The sequence below is a fragment of the Chionomys nivalis genome, chromosome 2 (assembly GCF_950005125.1).
Source record: "Chionomys nivalis chromosome 2, mChiNiv1.1, whole genome shotgun sequence".
Lineage (NCBI taxonomy): Eukaryota > Metazoa > Chordata > Mammalia > Rodentia > Cricetidae > Chionomys > Chionomys nivalis.
The window spans coordinates 43,832,356-43,847,465 of record NC_080087.1 but is presented as its reverse complement, the minus strand read 5'-3'; the positions used below and the strand labels follow the sequence as shown (position 1 = coordinate 43,847,465).

Here is a 15,110-nt window from a genome sequence, read left to right as displayed (position 1 = left end):
TGGGATCTCAAGAGGGTAAGAAATTGCTTGAAGATGCAGTGTTAACTATTTTTTCCTTCTAAACTAATATACTTTCTCTATTAGCATCCAAATATTTTTTACAAGTAAAGAGAGAATAACTTCCTTTTAAGTGTACACGGTCATCCTGGCAATCCCTTCTCTTTCACTGAGTGATGACAGTTTCTACTCCTAATTTACCCACTCTCCATTTCCTTCTTTGCCCCAAGTTTCTGGTTTTTTCATAGCTTTCACTGGGAATCTTAAGGTGAATTTATCTAGATAAAAGACTCAAAATCAAATACTACTGCTTAAGAATTAAATTGCCAGCATTGTTCATACATTTTCTGACTCATTTTAAAGTATGCAATTCCTAGCAATTACTTTCTTAGACTAATTTTTAGTGTTGTCTTATCCCTTAAGTTATTTGATTATAGGGCCTATTTGCTTCTGATTCCAGTATTTTTAACTCGGAGCTCTTTCCTGAGTTTAGGATATACTTTCTCAAGTGTTTCTCCACTGTACCTTTCTGGGTACACTGTGTTTATCAACTACAACAGATTGTCTTCAAAAATTCTTTTCAAACCACCCCCTTGCTTTATTTATCTACATTGTTAGTTTTTAGTAAACATCTTTACTACTTCTCAGTGACTGAAGCTATACTCTTCATGTCATCCTTTATTTTCTTCAGTCTACCAACTTTTCATAAGATTACCTCTAAGAATCATAAGATTACCTCTAAAAATACTTGTCAAATTAGCCATATGATTCCTCCTTTTACTTTCCTCACTGAGGCCATGTCTTAACCTATAATCTAGTGTCCTTGCACTCATATTTGATGGTGTTTTACAGGAGAGTGTGTGCACCTATTGAGTTTCTAAATTGTGCGAAGGCACAGTGCCAAGTATAAGGCAGTAAAACTAAAGATACTAATCCTTAAAATTGGACAGCTTAGTTTATAATAGAGGTATGGATTTATTTAGTTTTTTCTTTTTGTTTTTATTTATTGTTTCTAATTCCATTCCTCCTGTCTTCTATTTTTCATATTTATGAGAGAAACACAGTAGAAGCATTTAGGACTTGTGATTTTTATACATAGCTCTCACATATAGTGTTCTTGTTTTTTTTGGATGAGAATCTGAAACTTCTCAATTTTTCTCAAGTTTAGTTGTCTCTCCCAGTGTCTTTGGGCATTGGTTTCAGCATTCTACATAAGCACCAAAAATTTGAGCATGCTTAAGTCTCTTGCTAAAATGGCAGTGTATTTTAGGTGATTTCTAAGTCTCTAATCTATATCTTAGTGTCTCTATTTAAGTATCTCTTGATGACTTACAATGTCTAATTAAGTTAAAAAGCTGTGCAAATAGTTGTATTTATTGGATAATAAAGAGTGCCCATACATGTTCATGGTTGTAGACAGACTGTGCTTTCATTTCCTGGCCACCCAGACCCAAATAATCACACAGAAGATATATTAAGTGTAACATTGTTCAGTGGAGGGTTCAGGTGTATTTCTAGCTAGCTCTAGCTTAAGTTAACCCATTTCTATTTGTCAATATTTAGCCATGTGACTTGGTACCTTTTATCAGTGCAGCATTTTCATCTTATTTCCACTGCATCTGGATGGCAACTTACTCTCTGCCTTTCCTCTTCCCAGAATTCTCTTAGTTTGATTGCCCCGCCTATACTTCCTATGTGGCTATTGGCCAGTCAGTGTTTTATTAAACCAATACACGTGACAAATCTTTACAGTGTACAAAGGAATTATCCCACAGCACATGGTTTAAACAGTAACAAAATGTATTTGATCCTCAGTTGGTTGAATGTGCAAATCCATGGAGGGCCTAGAAGAAAAAAAAATACTATAAAATTTTAAATAAGCTGTAGTGTTAAAAAGAACAACATTGTCATTTGTTAGGGTAGAATATATGCTTCTTTCTTAAAGTTTTTTATTATTTTAAATTATGTGTGGGGGGCAGCATGTACACATTTGTGCAGGTGCCATCAGAGGCAAGAAGCATTGGGTCTCTCGAGAAATGAATTTACAAAAGGTTGTGAGCCACTGGATATGGGTGCTGGCAACTGAACTTGGCTGTTTTGCAAGCAAAGTACATGCTCATAACCCTCTTAACTGTTGATCCACTGCTGCCAATGTCTGCTTTGTTCTCATGGCTCATTTCAAGTCACTCTCTTCTTAAAACCATGCACAAAAATCTTTTCCTGGAAAATTTTGAGGGCTTTTAAAGAGAATCCTTAGCTTGCTAAAGAAAAAATAATGGTCAATCAAACAAATAGACAACACATCCTCCTAATTCAACCCAAATATAAAACCTCAATGATTTTTACCCATGCAGCTATAAAAAGTGACTGGTAGCTTTAACTCAGTCCTTTTCTGTTGCTGATAGGTACACACTGGTGGATATTTTGCGTGCCATCTTACTTTCTTTAGAAGCCATGATTGAAGATCCCGAGCTGCAAGTAAATGGATTTGTTTTGATCATAGACTGGAGTAACTTTACCTTCAAGCAAGCCTCCAAGCTCACACCAAGCATGCTGCGACTTGCCATTGAAGGCCTTCAGGTAAGGGTATGCTGATATCATTTCCTTGTCTCCTGTATTTTACTTGTCTAATATATTAGGATATTGGATGTCTTATAGAAAAATGGACAATAAACAAAAGGGCATAGTTTGTATTTTTAGCACAAATCTTAAGGACAGCACTGGAACAAAAGATTGAATAAGGAAAGTACAAAAACCTTCTAAGAGGTGAGGCCTGCCTGCTCTAAGTCTACACATAAGCACTAGGGTTGAATGAAGGTTTTTGTGTTGACAGCCAGAACATGTAACTTTGTATTTTTGGTTTTGATGTATTAGTATTTAGACTTGTTTTTTGCTTCATTTCACTTTCTGTGATGTGAGCAAATTAACAAAACTTTATTTAACGACTTTATAAACTAGTGAACTTGAGACTGAATTATGCTGTCTTGTTCATAATTAATAATCAATGACTTTACAGCTCCTTAAGGTATAGAAATCCGTTTTGAAATATTTCTTCAGATGTAATTGGAGTTATTGTTTTCTTTTCTTTGTCAGTAGAAGGGGTAGTAATATGTAAATTACGCAGCAATAGTGAGTCTTTCTAGGGAATAGTATTTAACTTGTACAGAATCATAAAGTGGGAAATGAGTCCTTATGTGTGCCATTCATAATCCTGCTATTGGTAAAGTCTTGCTAACTTTTAGGATACTCTTTGTGGAGGCTCAAAAATGTGAACCGATTTTCACCTTGTCTGAAGGTCAGAGAGTTTTAGCTTGTTTGAAGTTTTTAACATCAAGTGTAGCTACATACTCTGACCTAAGTTGTGGTCACTTGGTGTTTTGGACATTAAGATGGCCTCTACAGATAGATCCACTCCACCCTGATCAAAGGTCAGCGATTTCAAGCACACTTCTGTTCCTTCTTTTGAATGAAGAGGTTTGACCTAAGGAGTTGTTGTCTTCAAGGTACTTGTTCTGGAGCCTAAACAATAGAATGCTTTTCTTATGAATTAATGGCTTGATGTCTCAAAGTATTGAAGCAAGTAATTGTTCTAGATGTCCTATGTATCATGTTAGACCAGTATTTTGCCTTCCCTCCCCCATTGTATTGGGGTATAAATGTGTATACAAAATCAAATGCTATAGCTTTTCAATAATTAGTGGAACTCCCTTCCAGTACTAGCCTATGCTTCTGTTTTATTATTTTCACTTGCATCTTCATTCTCTCTACTTATTTTTCTAATCTCATGCCTCTAACCTGGCAAGTGGTATCCTTGTTGAAGCTGGTCTCTAACACTCTTCTGTTTTCTCTCTGTGTCCTGAATTCCACTTGTTTAATTTGTGGAACTATTTTAGAGCTCCTAGAACATTTATAAGTTCACTAAAATGATATTTTTTAGTATTTATTGTATTCCCAACACATATTCTAGAAGTATGTAGGTTATCATTTTTCTCAATCAGAATATCTCTTATTTTAAAATGACAAATTATATATTTAATGTTCACTTAAGAAAAATACTGCACTTTGAGATGATAAATAAACCAAAACACTATTTATCTCACTCTATCTTTGTTAGTTTCTGCAGGCAACTTAATCGATAACCACTGAGCTCTTAACAGTGATGGTTCCTCCAGGCTGCAGGACATATTAACCAAATTTAGTTCACAATTTTTGACCTGTCAGTGTCCTGAAGCAGACACACTGATCTCCACATAGGTTTTTCATGAAGCAAGTGTCCTGACTTACTCTTGGTGAGTCAACTTTGCTGCTGACGTATTCTTTTATAACTTCATAGAGACACTAAATAAGAACAGAGAGAGGGCAAGGATAATGCGTATTGTACAATGTGCATATTATGCATTCTGCCCCTTTCTGGCAATCCATAAAGTGGATTATTGTGTGAAGAAATTATCACCAGCAACCACTTGATACAGAATGGTCACCTCAGCCAATTATTGTCTCTATTTAGCAGGAGTCTCATTTTTATTTATATAGAAGCTGAGCTAGGCTTTTGTTATAGGGAAGATGGAAAACTCATGTACATCCAACACATACTGGATGAGATACCCTTTAATAACTTCACTAAGTCATTGATAGAAAAAAGCTTAGGGATTTAAAATAAGTTCTTGTGTGATGACTATCAGAGCTTTAACTGGTTAGTGTGAACCTCACATGAGCTACAGTTAGTCATAAAGCTTCATTTGTGTCTAGAATGGAAATATTTTCCTGTACAGGCTTTATTGTACATATTCTTTCTCTTTATTCTACATAAATTACTCAAGCACCTATTTTGTGCAAAATTAACATGTGGTAAACAGGCCTAAAACATTTATAAGAACAACCAGGAAATGTTTAAAAAAAAAGAAGGTCTTCCTAAGAATGTATTTTACACAATGTATTAGTTATTGTTCTGCTGCTGAGAAAAAGCACCGTGACCAAGGCACATATTGGAGAAAGAATTTATATGGATTTATAGTTCCCAGCTTACAGTTAGCCTCATAGTGAAGTAAGAAAACAGAGTTTTCAAATTAAGTCTTTAATTTTGCTTGCATTTATTCTGTGGAGAAAAAAACTATTACTGAGCTCTGTTTCATATTCCAATCAGGATATAAAATTAGCTGCTTTTCAAGATAAACATGAGTCAAAACGTGTATGAAATAAAGACACAAAATTTTAGATACCTCTCCCTAAAGTTATTTGAACCAAGACTACCACCACTGCCACAGTGTAATCCCCCTCCCCCAACTAAATCAATCAGGGAAATTAAGAAATCTGAAGGTTTTTAGCAGCTCAGCTCTAGTATACTGCAATTCTGCAATAATGTGACTTTTACTTAGATAAATATAAATAATATTCTAAGGTGTGGAACCAAAAATAAGAAAGGCTACCAGTAAGCCTTATGGAAGATGGGAAGTTTATTTTAATGAGGTCTTTTATGAATGCATGTTATTATTTTGAAGAGGTCCTATTTCTCTTCTTGATTCATCTATGTAATTTGTCTTATATAATTACTCCTTATTTTTCATGAAGAAAATTATTTTGAATGACTTGGATAGAGTTAGGATATCATCCCCACATTATACAGATTCATGGAAAGTACTGTAGGTCCACCTGTGATCCCAGTACAAGGTCGCCTGAGAGACCATATGCAAGGATGGGTGCAGGATATGCTCAGGAGCCAAGCAGATCTAGATCCAGATGGCAGCCCTGCTGCACATCAAGTACTTGTGAAATTGCATACCTTGCTTGAATCTCATTCTAGGTCTTTACACTAATTTAAAGTGTCATTATGAATAATACATCTTGCACCTTGCAGCTTGCAGGTGATATCTTAAGCTAGAGTTGGTGATGATCAGATGATTTTCAGGTAATTTTTTTTTTTTTTTAGTTATAAGGAGAGATTGTTTCCTTTTTGAGAAATTTAAAAATTGAGAAAACCAGCAATTTCTCAATCTGAGATGTAATTGATTGACTTTGGAAATTTAGTCTCTTTTTTCTCTTGATGCTCATGCTGTGTATAAATAACTAAAATTTTAGATGTTTGTTCCCTGTGGTTAAATAGCCTCTATATACTTCACAATGGATATAAAACAAAATATTCTTTCAATTGAGAAGTCAGGAAAAAAAAGAGATTATTTCTCTTTTAGCAATTTAGCATTTAGTTCTTTGATGAAACAATCCCGCCATAGCTGTAAAGGTGCTGTTTGTGAAAATAGTGTTGGCTTTGAATGTTGTGCAAAAGTTTGCTAAGGGGACAAGGACAAGAAGGAGATTCAGGTAAGGGGACTTTGAACAACTCAATTCAGAACTAGAGAGAGTTGGGAATACATAATGAATCCATTCCTGTGACTACAGGAAGGAATAAAATAAGGAAGATGAACTTGGAGAGGTAGACCACGATCTGGATCACTCGGATAGAATATTCCAATCTACGTCATTTGGCCAGTGTTTTCCAGACAGTAGAATTGGGGGTGGGAAATGTCTTGATCACTTTTCTGCTTTGCAAATATTTTCTGAGTAGAAGATGAAATGAGGCAAAAGAATATAAAACTGCATCTTGACAACCCCCAAATTACCCCTAAGTTAATCAAGTTCATTTACAGAGTTGGAAGTGAAAGTTCAACTTAAGGCACTTAGCCAAGTTTTCTCAGTGGATACTTAGTATTGAATCCATATTACCTGCATCTGGACATCAATGCCTCTCCAAAGTCTCGGGTTCCCAGGGATTTCTATTGTTATTGTTGATTCCTGGCTTAAAACAAAGAAATATTAGGTGGCATGAGCTTAAAGTAACTCCAGATCCTCACATTTAAATACAGGTGAAAGGTCCATAATATGGAAGTTCCCTTCTAGTGAAAGAAGTCACTAATGACTGTCCTGTTTTTTGTACTTTGTTGACACTCCTCAGATTCGTAATCTGTTCTCTGGTGAATAACTTCCTTGACTGCCTACTGACTCAGTTCTCTGAGGGAGAAGGTAAAGACAGGTTTTGTTAGCATCCAGGAGATCTTTTATGAATACCAGTATATATTGACAAGGTATTTAGTTTTGACACAAAGAGGGTTTTGTATGTTTTGTTTGTAAAGAATATCAAACATTTTCAAAATATAAAAGGCATCAAATGTTTTGATCAACATAGTACATTTTCTTGACAAATATGGTCAATATTAGCTCTGCTTGAAGGAAGAATATATTTAAGCTTCTTTGGAGAGAAAGAAAAGAAAATTGTCTTGCCACTTACAAAAAGTTAATTGATTAGTGTAGTCACGGAAACAGGAAGTTTCATTTAAAATCAATATAAGATTTAATGAATGTGACCTATAGATGGAAGGCTTCTTCCTGAGAATCGCATTAAAGTAAGAAAAGTTTGGAAGTACCTGGGACAGATCAGTCTTTGAGTTTGGAGGGAAATGAGGATATACTTTTTGAGTGTCTTTTATTTCTCTTGATCTATTAATTTTTTCTTTTTTTTAGCAGTTTATAAACATTTTAAAATGTGCTCTCCTCCCCCCAGCGTTCTTTGCTGCCTCTCAGATATGCATTTCTGCTATTCTCCTTGGTGCTATCCTGCTGTGTCTCTGTGGTTTTGCTTTCACAGTTGCCCTGGAATTCCCTAATTCCATCTGCATAATGCATCCAAGACAAGCTTGCCAGCAAAGGGGTTGGCTGTGACAAGGGGCTGAATAGGTCTTTGATTGCTACATAAAACACAGATGTAGGACCATTGTAAAGTACCTAACACCGTGCCAGCTACTCCAAGATTCCTTATTAAGTAGGACTTGAGAAAGAATAAAGAATATGTTGTCAATTCACTGGCTCTTTCATTTGACTCAAGGACCTTGCTAATGCGGAGAGCTCTGATAATTCATGCAGAAGGCAGAAAGTGCTGCCATTACACATTCTGATTCTGACTCTTTGGAAGGCCAGTTACACACAGGGAATCTTGCCAAAGTCATAGTACATGCTAACAACTTGGAACATACCTGTTGAAGGCTAATGAATAAGGAACTCCGTTAACTTTGGTGTAGCCTCAGTGTATTTAACCTTGCAAATCCTACCTGTTAATGTGGGTACTATGAAGCAATATGTGTGCATGCACATTTGCAAGGAGGCTAATCAAGAAAAACAAAAAAGAAATATTGATGGATTTAGGGTTTCATAGGAAACCTAGAGATTGTTCTTTGTAGTGCTTGCTAGTAGTTTTCAGGCACACAATATTTGGACAATAGAAGACACCTCCTGCTTGCAAATGACCTTTGAATTATAAGGCAGGATTGACTAGATGGTGTTGAAATGATATCCTAGCTTGAAAAGGAACACATAGTCTCAGGATCTGTATTCACTCAGACAGCCTGAGGGAGCAGAGTTTACTTCCACATTTTGTATGCACAGACAGAACCGTATTGAGAAACAGTGACAAGGGCAATGTGGGAAAAAATGTCACATTTTTTCTTATCACATGCATAGCTGTCTGAGCTAAGTATGCTTACTTTCAGGAAGTTGTTACTGAGCCTGAAACAAGTGAGTGAAGATACTGAAATTGCTTGATTTTGTGGTGTGAGAATGTTTTGGCTGAGAGGTTCAATTCATAGAAGTAGGGCACCGCTTCCCTTAAAACCTGACATTAGATATATAAAAGTTATATATAAATTTAGTTCAATGAGCTGGTCAAGACATTTATAATAGTATACACTAGTGTTTCATATATAGACTCACACGTATGCAAGTATATATATATAATATATATATATTTACACACACATATAGGATCTACATTTTTACTAGATCAGAGTGCTATTCATTTCCTTTTTTTAATAGCAAAGTGTGCTCAAAATACCTAATTGTGAGGAACTAGGTGTTAAATTTGAACAAATGCAAAGATTTCTGTGCTGTAGAGTTATTTAACATGTATTTTCTGACTTAAAAAGCAGTAGTAAATACCAATAAGACTTTATAGTGTCCTCTTTGAACTTCTGGCAAAGAGGTTTATTATCATTTTCCTTCAAGTAGTTGAACCAATGAAACTACAAAAAGGAAAGAAAGAAATTGTAGAAGGAGCTGTAGACTGCATTCCTGCCACCTAGCTCCCGGCCGCCTGGCTAGCTTATGCCGCAAAATAACAACACAGAAACTGTATTCATATAAACACTGCTTGGCCCATTTCTATTAATGTGTGTAGCATCACGAGGTGGTGACTTACCAGGGAGATTCTAGCCTGCCTCCATCTTGGGTCAGAGCTTCATCGCATCTACCTAAGAGAGGAGAGCTATGATGTCTGAGCTCACTTCCTCTTCCTCCCAGCATTCAGTTCTGTTTACTCCACCCACCTATGTTCTAACCTATCAGGCCAAGCAGTTTCTTTATTAATTAGCCAATGAAAGCAACAGATTGATATGACATTCCCACATCAAGAAATTACACCTATTTTTTTGTCTGTGCCATTGATATTTCAATGAATGAAAAGGAAACAATTATCTATCAAGAAAACTCAAGGATATAATGAAGTATTTTGAATTTCATTTCTTTAACTCAGTTTAGAAGTATCTTCAACCAGAAGATAGAGATGAATGAATATAGCTTATCTCTCTTACTCATTACAGCAGCAACATAAATGCATCATGGATTCTTTCCTCTTAGCAGAACATCATCTTAATCAGTATCTTCAAATCAAGGCTGCAAAATGGTTGGGCTGGGGAGATGGCTCCGAGGGCAAAGTGTTTTCTGCACAAGCCTGAGGAACTGAATGGGAAGAATTCACAGAACTCACTTAATAGCTGGAAGGACAGCATGAGTACTGCAATCCTAGCACCCTTCAGACACTGGAGGTAAACCAGAGAGTCCCCAGTCAACTAGGTGAAAACAGCAGAGACACTGTCACAAACATGGTGTAAGAGACTGACACCCGAGGTTGTCCTCTACCTCCCCACTCTGTGGCTCCTGTGCCTGCATTCTCATACATGAACACACAGAGATATGCACGTACATATGTACAATGCCCAAAGTGAACATCTGCTTACATTTTATATATGTGTTTATTACTTGAGTGGCATTGGGTCTATATAAAGGTAGTATATATTATACTTACACACTTAGCCTACAAATTTATACTTAGCTCTCCTTTAGAATTTTTAATCCTGAGTACTTAATTAAAGTCTTTTGAAATATCAATGAAAGTGTTATTTTGTTTTTCTGATATTTAAAATTCTGCTATCGTATTATCTCATTGGTGAATAAAACTCTGATTCTATTCACTTAACATGGTTCTGGAAATGAAATACTCTCCATCCCTCATTGTCATTCTTCTGAGAGTCATTTCCCACCCTAATGTGACTACTTTTCTTTTCTGCAACTGAAGAAGCCATAATAAAGGCATAAGAGGAATGCCTCCTTGGAGTATTTCCAGGGAAGTCTTTGACACACGGCTAATAGTGTGGTGTTTCTGTACCCTGAAGTGGACTGCATTTGAAACCCCACAATCAAATGAGATAAGAAAATGTGAGAAAGATACTTAAGTGAATGCTGGCTGCTGTAACTGACAAGCCAGAGTATATACCTCAGCTCAGCCATCTCTTACATGAATTCTGTAGGCATCTGCCATCAGCAGCCGGTGCTGCTCCTGACTCAGTGGCCTGGCTTTCTTCCTCCTCATTGACTGCCGTCTCCTGCGTGTGCTTCCCAGTGACTCTACTCACTCTCATTCACTGACCTTGCCTGTTGGCAAACCTGAGGGATCACTGTCACAGATCCCACAAATCAGGTTTGCAAGTAGTTCCCATGTTGCCTTTGGCATTCCTTTGCTATAACTGAAGTAGTGAATGCCCACTGTTGTAGAGGAAGAAGCAAAGCATCCCTGTGATACCAGGGAGAAGAGGGATCCATGCTGACCAATGAAGTCACTTTGATGACTCTTCAATCAACCCTTAAAGGAATGTTTTTCTTATTCCATGAAAGGAAGAGAGAGCAATTAGACCGTCTTTCAATGAACTCCAGTTTCTATGTTCAAATCCAAAGGAATAAATGCATCATTGCTACAATCCATCCCATGTCCTGACTACCATTTCTTGCTTAGCTTGTACAATTTGCAGGGAATCTCTACCTTCCTATATTAGTATAGTATGTCTCTCCAACAGCTATGATGTAATAAATTATGCATTCCAAAAGTTACTTTGGTTCTGCAAATGATAAGAATCTCCTAACCTTTTGAATTTAAAAGGAGAAAAGTAAATCCTCTAAATTCTCTCCGCCATGCTCTAGTGCACATGTGTGTGTGTGTGTGTGTGTGTGTGTGTGTGTGTGTAATAATGGAAGTCAAAGGTTGACAGTGGTGTCTTTTTATTCTTTGAGACAGGTTGTCTGGTTGAATCTGGAGCATATCAATTCTGGTAGGCTGGTTAGTCGATGAACTTCAAGGATGGGCCTGTTCCTACACTCTCAGAGCCAAAGTGTAATTTTCTTTTCAATGTAATTCTCTATTGATTCTTTAGGTATTTTGCAAGATGTACCATAGTTCCACCCACCTCCCAGTCCCTCCATATCCTCCCCTTATTCCTGCACCATGCTTCCCCAAATCCTCTCCCCCTCCTTAAAATCAAAATGAAACACAGTCAAATAAACTACCTCACTTCTTCATCTTCCCAACAAGTTTTCATTCATCCTAGGTACGCTGGGTGCTGTGTTAGGAAACATATCCTTTTGTCTAATCAGCTCCACTCACAAAATATCCATTACAATGATTCATTGGCTTGGTTCAAGTCTTCTAGCCTCTTGCCCACCATCATCCCTGGACCCTCACTGAAAACTCCTCTTGGACATCCTGCTATTGCCCCAAGTCACAGTTACTCTTCCACAGGACCGGACCCTTCATGCACTTCAGCAGGTCATAGATGTGTGAGATGTTAGTGTGGACCAATTAAAGGCCCAGGATGTGGGTCTGGGTGATAGTTGAGCTGCTCAGTTCTGGCCTGAGACCACACCCCTCAGGCGACTTGTAGAGCCAGCTCTTGTAGGCCCATGTCATAGGGGGCAGCTCTTCCATGCCCAGGGTATGGGGCAAGACCATCTCTCCTGACTGTGGGGGCCAGATATTCCATGGGGAGCATGGCTAGCTCCCCTGCTGTAGTGTCCAATGAGGGGCAGGGTCAGTCATCTGAGGGATAGTGAGGGATGGGGTTGGCTCAGCACTGCCTTTGTATTTCAAAATCCATGGTTTTTATGTCCCTCCTGTGGCAACATGGGCCATTGATATCATCAAAGTCCTGAGGTTCAGTTGGCAATGAAGCCAGACATGATCCTCAGTGGTCCTACCACAGCCAGTGTATGTATTGATGTTCATATCCACAGTGACACCTAAGACCACATGAATGCCTGCAATCTAGGTCAGGCCATGTTGGTGTCTGAGAACTATGACACCATGTGGCAATGCCAACCTGGGTTGCCTGCACTGCCACACTGAGCCATGGTGGTATCCAGGCCTGTGCTGCTGCCTAGGGCCATTTCTGGGTTCTTGTCCCAGAAACCGATGGATGTGGCTCCTATTGCCACTGAGGTCTATACAATGCTCAGGGTATGTCTGGACCTGAGATCAGCCACCTAAGACCCTGTTGGTATTCAATGGCCTGGCTGCTACTGGAGCCATAATGGTCTGGGTAACCTGTGTAGCCACTGAGGACATGGTGATATCTGGATCTGACCTGCATGCAGCTGAGAGCTCAGGTTTTATTTTTTTATTTTTATTTTTATTTATTTATTTTTATTAATTAATTTATTTAATTATTAAAGATTTCTGCCTCTTCCCCGCCACCACCTCCCATTCCCTCCCCCTCCCCCAATCAAGTCTTCCTTCCTCCTCAGCCCAAAGAGCAAGCAGGTTTCTCTGCCCTGTGGGAGGTCCAAGGACCACCCACCTCCATCCAGGTCTATTAAAGTGAGCATCCAAACTACCTGGGCTCCCACAAAGTCATTACGTGCAATAGGATCAAGAACCCATTGCCATTGTTCTTCAGTTCTCAGTAGTCCTCATTGTCCATTATGTTCAGCGAGACCGGTTTTGTCCCATGCTTTTTCAGACCCCGGCCAGCTGGCCTTGGTGAGTTCCCAATAGAACATCCCCATTGCCTCAGTGTGTGGGTGCACCCCTCGCGGTCCTGAGTTCCTTGCTCGTGCTTACTCTCCTTCTGCTCCTGATTTGGATGGTGAGACTTCAGTCCAGTGTTCCAATGTTGGTCTCTGTCTCTGTCTTCTTTCATCGCCTGATGAAGGTTAATATTCAGGGGGATGCTTATATGTTTTTCATCCTAGAGAGCTCAGGTTTTAAATGCCTGCCACCATGAAGGGTTTTCACACACCTTCTGGAGATCTAAACTCAGATTTTCATGCGGGAGCAACAGACACAACCATCTTCCTAGCTTCCGTCCTCTAAATGCTCACCATGGTTTCCAGGAATGCCGTATTCTCTGTTCTCTAGAGAACGGGAACCAATACAATGCAATAGATACAGTGAGAAAAAGAATACATCTGGGAGGGCCTGGATCTCACAGACTGACAGAGTTCTTTTAGTTCTTCTCTGAAGGTTAGGGAACTCAGAGATTCAGAAGCATCTGTGGTACAAGACAAGTTCTGAACCTAGGACTGAAGGAATGGAGATATTAAACCACAATTTCAGGCAGAGTGAGGAAAGGAGGGAGGGCATGTGGGAGGAATTTCCTTTTCTTATTCTGTCTTTTACACAGGCTTTTTCAGTGGATTGAATGAAGCCCACAGAATCTGGTTTTGTCATTCTAAATTCACATCTTAATCTTTCCTAAAGTCAGCACCACAGATACCCAGAGTGCACATTTAGATAAATTCCAGATACTTCTTATTCCCTGTAAGTTCACACATTATATCTATTCTTTTCTTTGTTGAGACAAGGTCTCTTTATGTCTTACTGGTTGTCCTGGAGCTCGATATGTAGACCAGGCTGCTTTAAACTCAGAGAGATCTTCATGCATCCACCTCTCCTGTGCTGGGATTAAAGGTGTGTACCATGACTGACTTCTCTCAACTTTGATATGGGTGAAAATGAGAACACATTTTTCCTTGCTGTAGTATTTATCTAGACTGGAGTAGTTACTGCTTAAAAGTCCTATGTGTTGTTGATATACATTCTTTCTGACACGTCGAAACATTAAAGTGAGCTTTGTTTCCAACAGCTTATGAGCGTTTGTTCTGGGGTATGTGCTGCAGAATCATATTCGAGGAACTGCCATGATGCTAGTCTGGGTCATGAGTTTCTACCTAGTATGCTTTACTACTCCTGTGCAAGTGTCTCAGTTATTCTTTTCTGATTTTTTTTTTGAGAAGACATCTTCCAGTGTCTATTTTTGGTCTTAAATTTGATACATAGCACAGGTTGGCCTTGAGCTCTTCTTTCTTCAACTTTTACCCCAGGAGTGCTGGGATTGCAAGCACAGACTGCCATCCCTCACTCTTATTCTTAAGGGGAGGAACAGAGAAAGATATGGTTACCTTTCATTGCAATAGAAATAAGAGTTCCCGGGCTGGAGAGATGGCTCAGAGGTTAAGAGCATTGCCTGCTCTTCCAAAGGTCCTGAGTTCAATTCCCAGCAACCACATGGTGGCTCACAACCATCTATAATGAGATTTGGTGCCCTCTTCTGGCATGTATGTATACACAATAAATAAATAAAGTCTTTAAAAAAAAAGAAATAAGAGTTCCCTATATTTTTCTTCTCATGAAATTTATTCAAAATATCTGATGCATTAATATAATTTTACTTGTTTTGGTTATTTGTAAATTATTTTTAGTTTGTACCTTTGGCAGTCTTTTCTGTGTTTAAATTTCTGGATAGAGATAAAATTTATCCTTTAAACACCAATTAAGAAGTCACCCCTTAGTTTATGATCACAAAATCACAGAAGTGAAGGGCAAGAGGCACTGTTTTTACCAATTCTCTAAGACACTATTATTTTTCTGAATGACAATAATAAGATGATGGTGATGGTGGTGATGAAGATGCTAATGCTCCTTGACATGCATGAAATTTTAGAGTATATTTCCTCATGGGGTGAAATAT

At 38.3% G+C, this 15,110-nt stretch overlaps 1 protein-coding gene across 3 annotated transcripts in view; it reads left to right on the top strand.

The window, feature by feature from the left end:
* The window catches only part of Clvs2 (clavesin 2), an 82,783-nt gene that overhangs the window by 16,791 nt on the left and 50,882 nt on the right, over window positions 1-15,110 (top strand). For all 3 annotated transcript variants that reach the window (XM_057763243.1, XM_057763242.1, XM_057763241.1), the window contains exon 3: window positions 2,403-2,577. In XM_057763243.1, coding sequence (XP_057619226.1) covers window positions 2,403-2,577 — 175 coding nt within the window. The remainder of the gene's footprint in view (window positions 1-2,402; window positions 2,578-15,110) is intronic.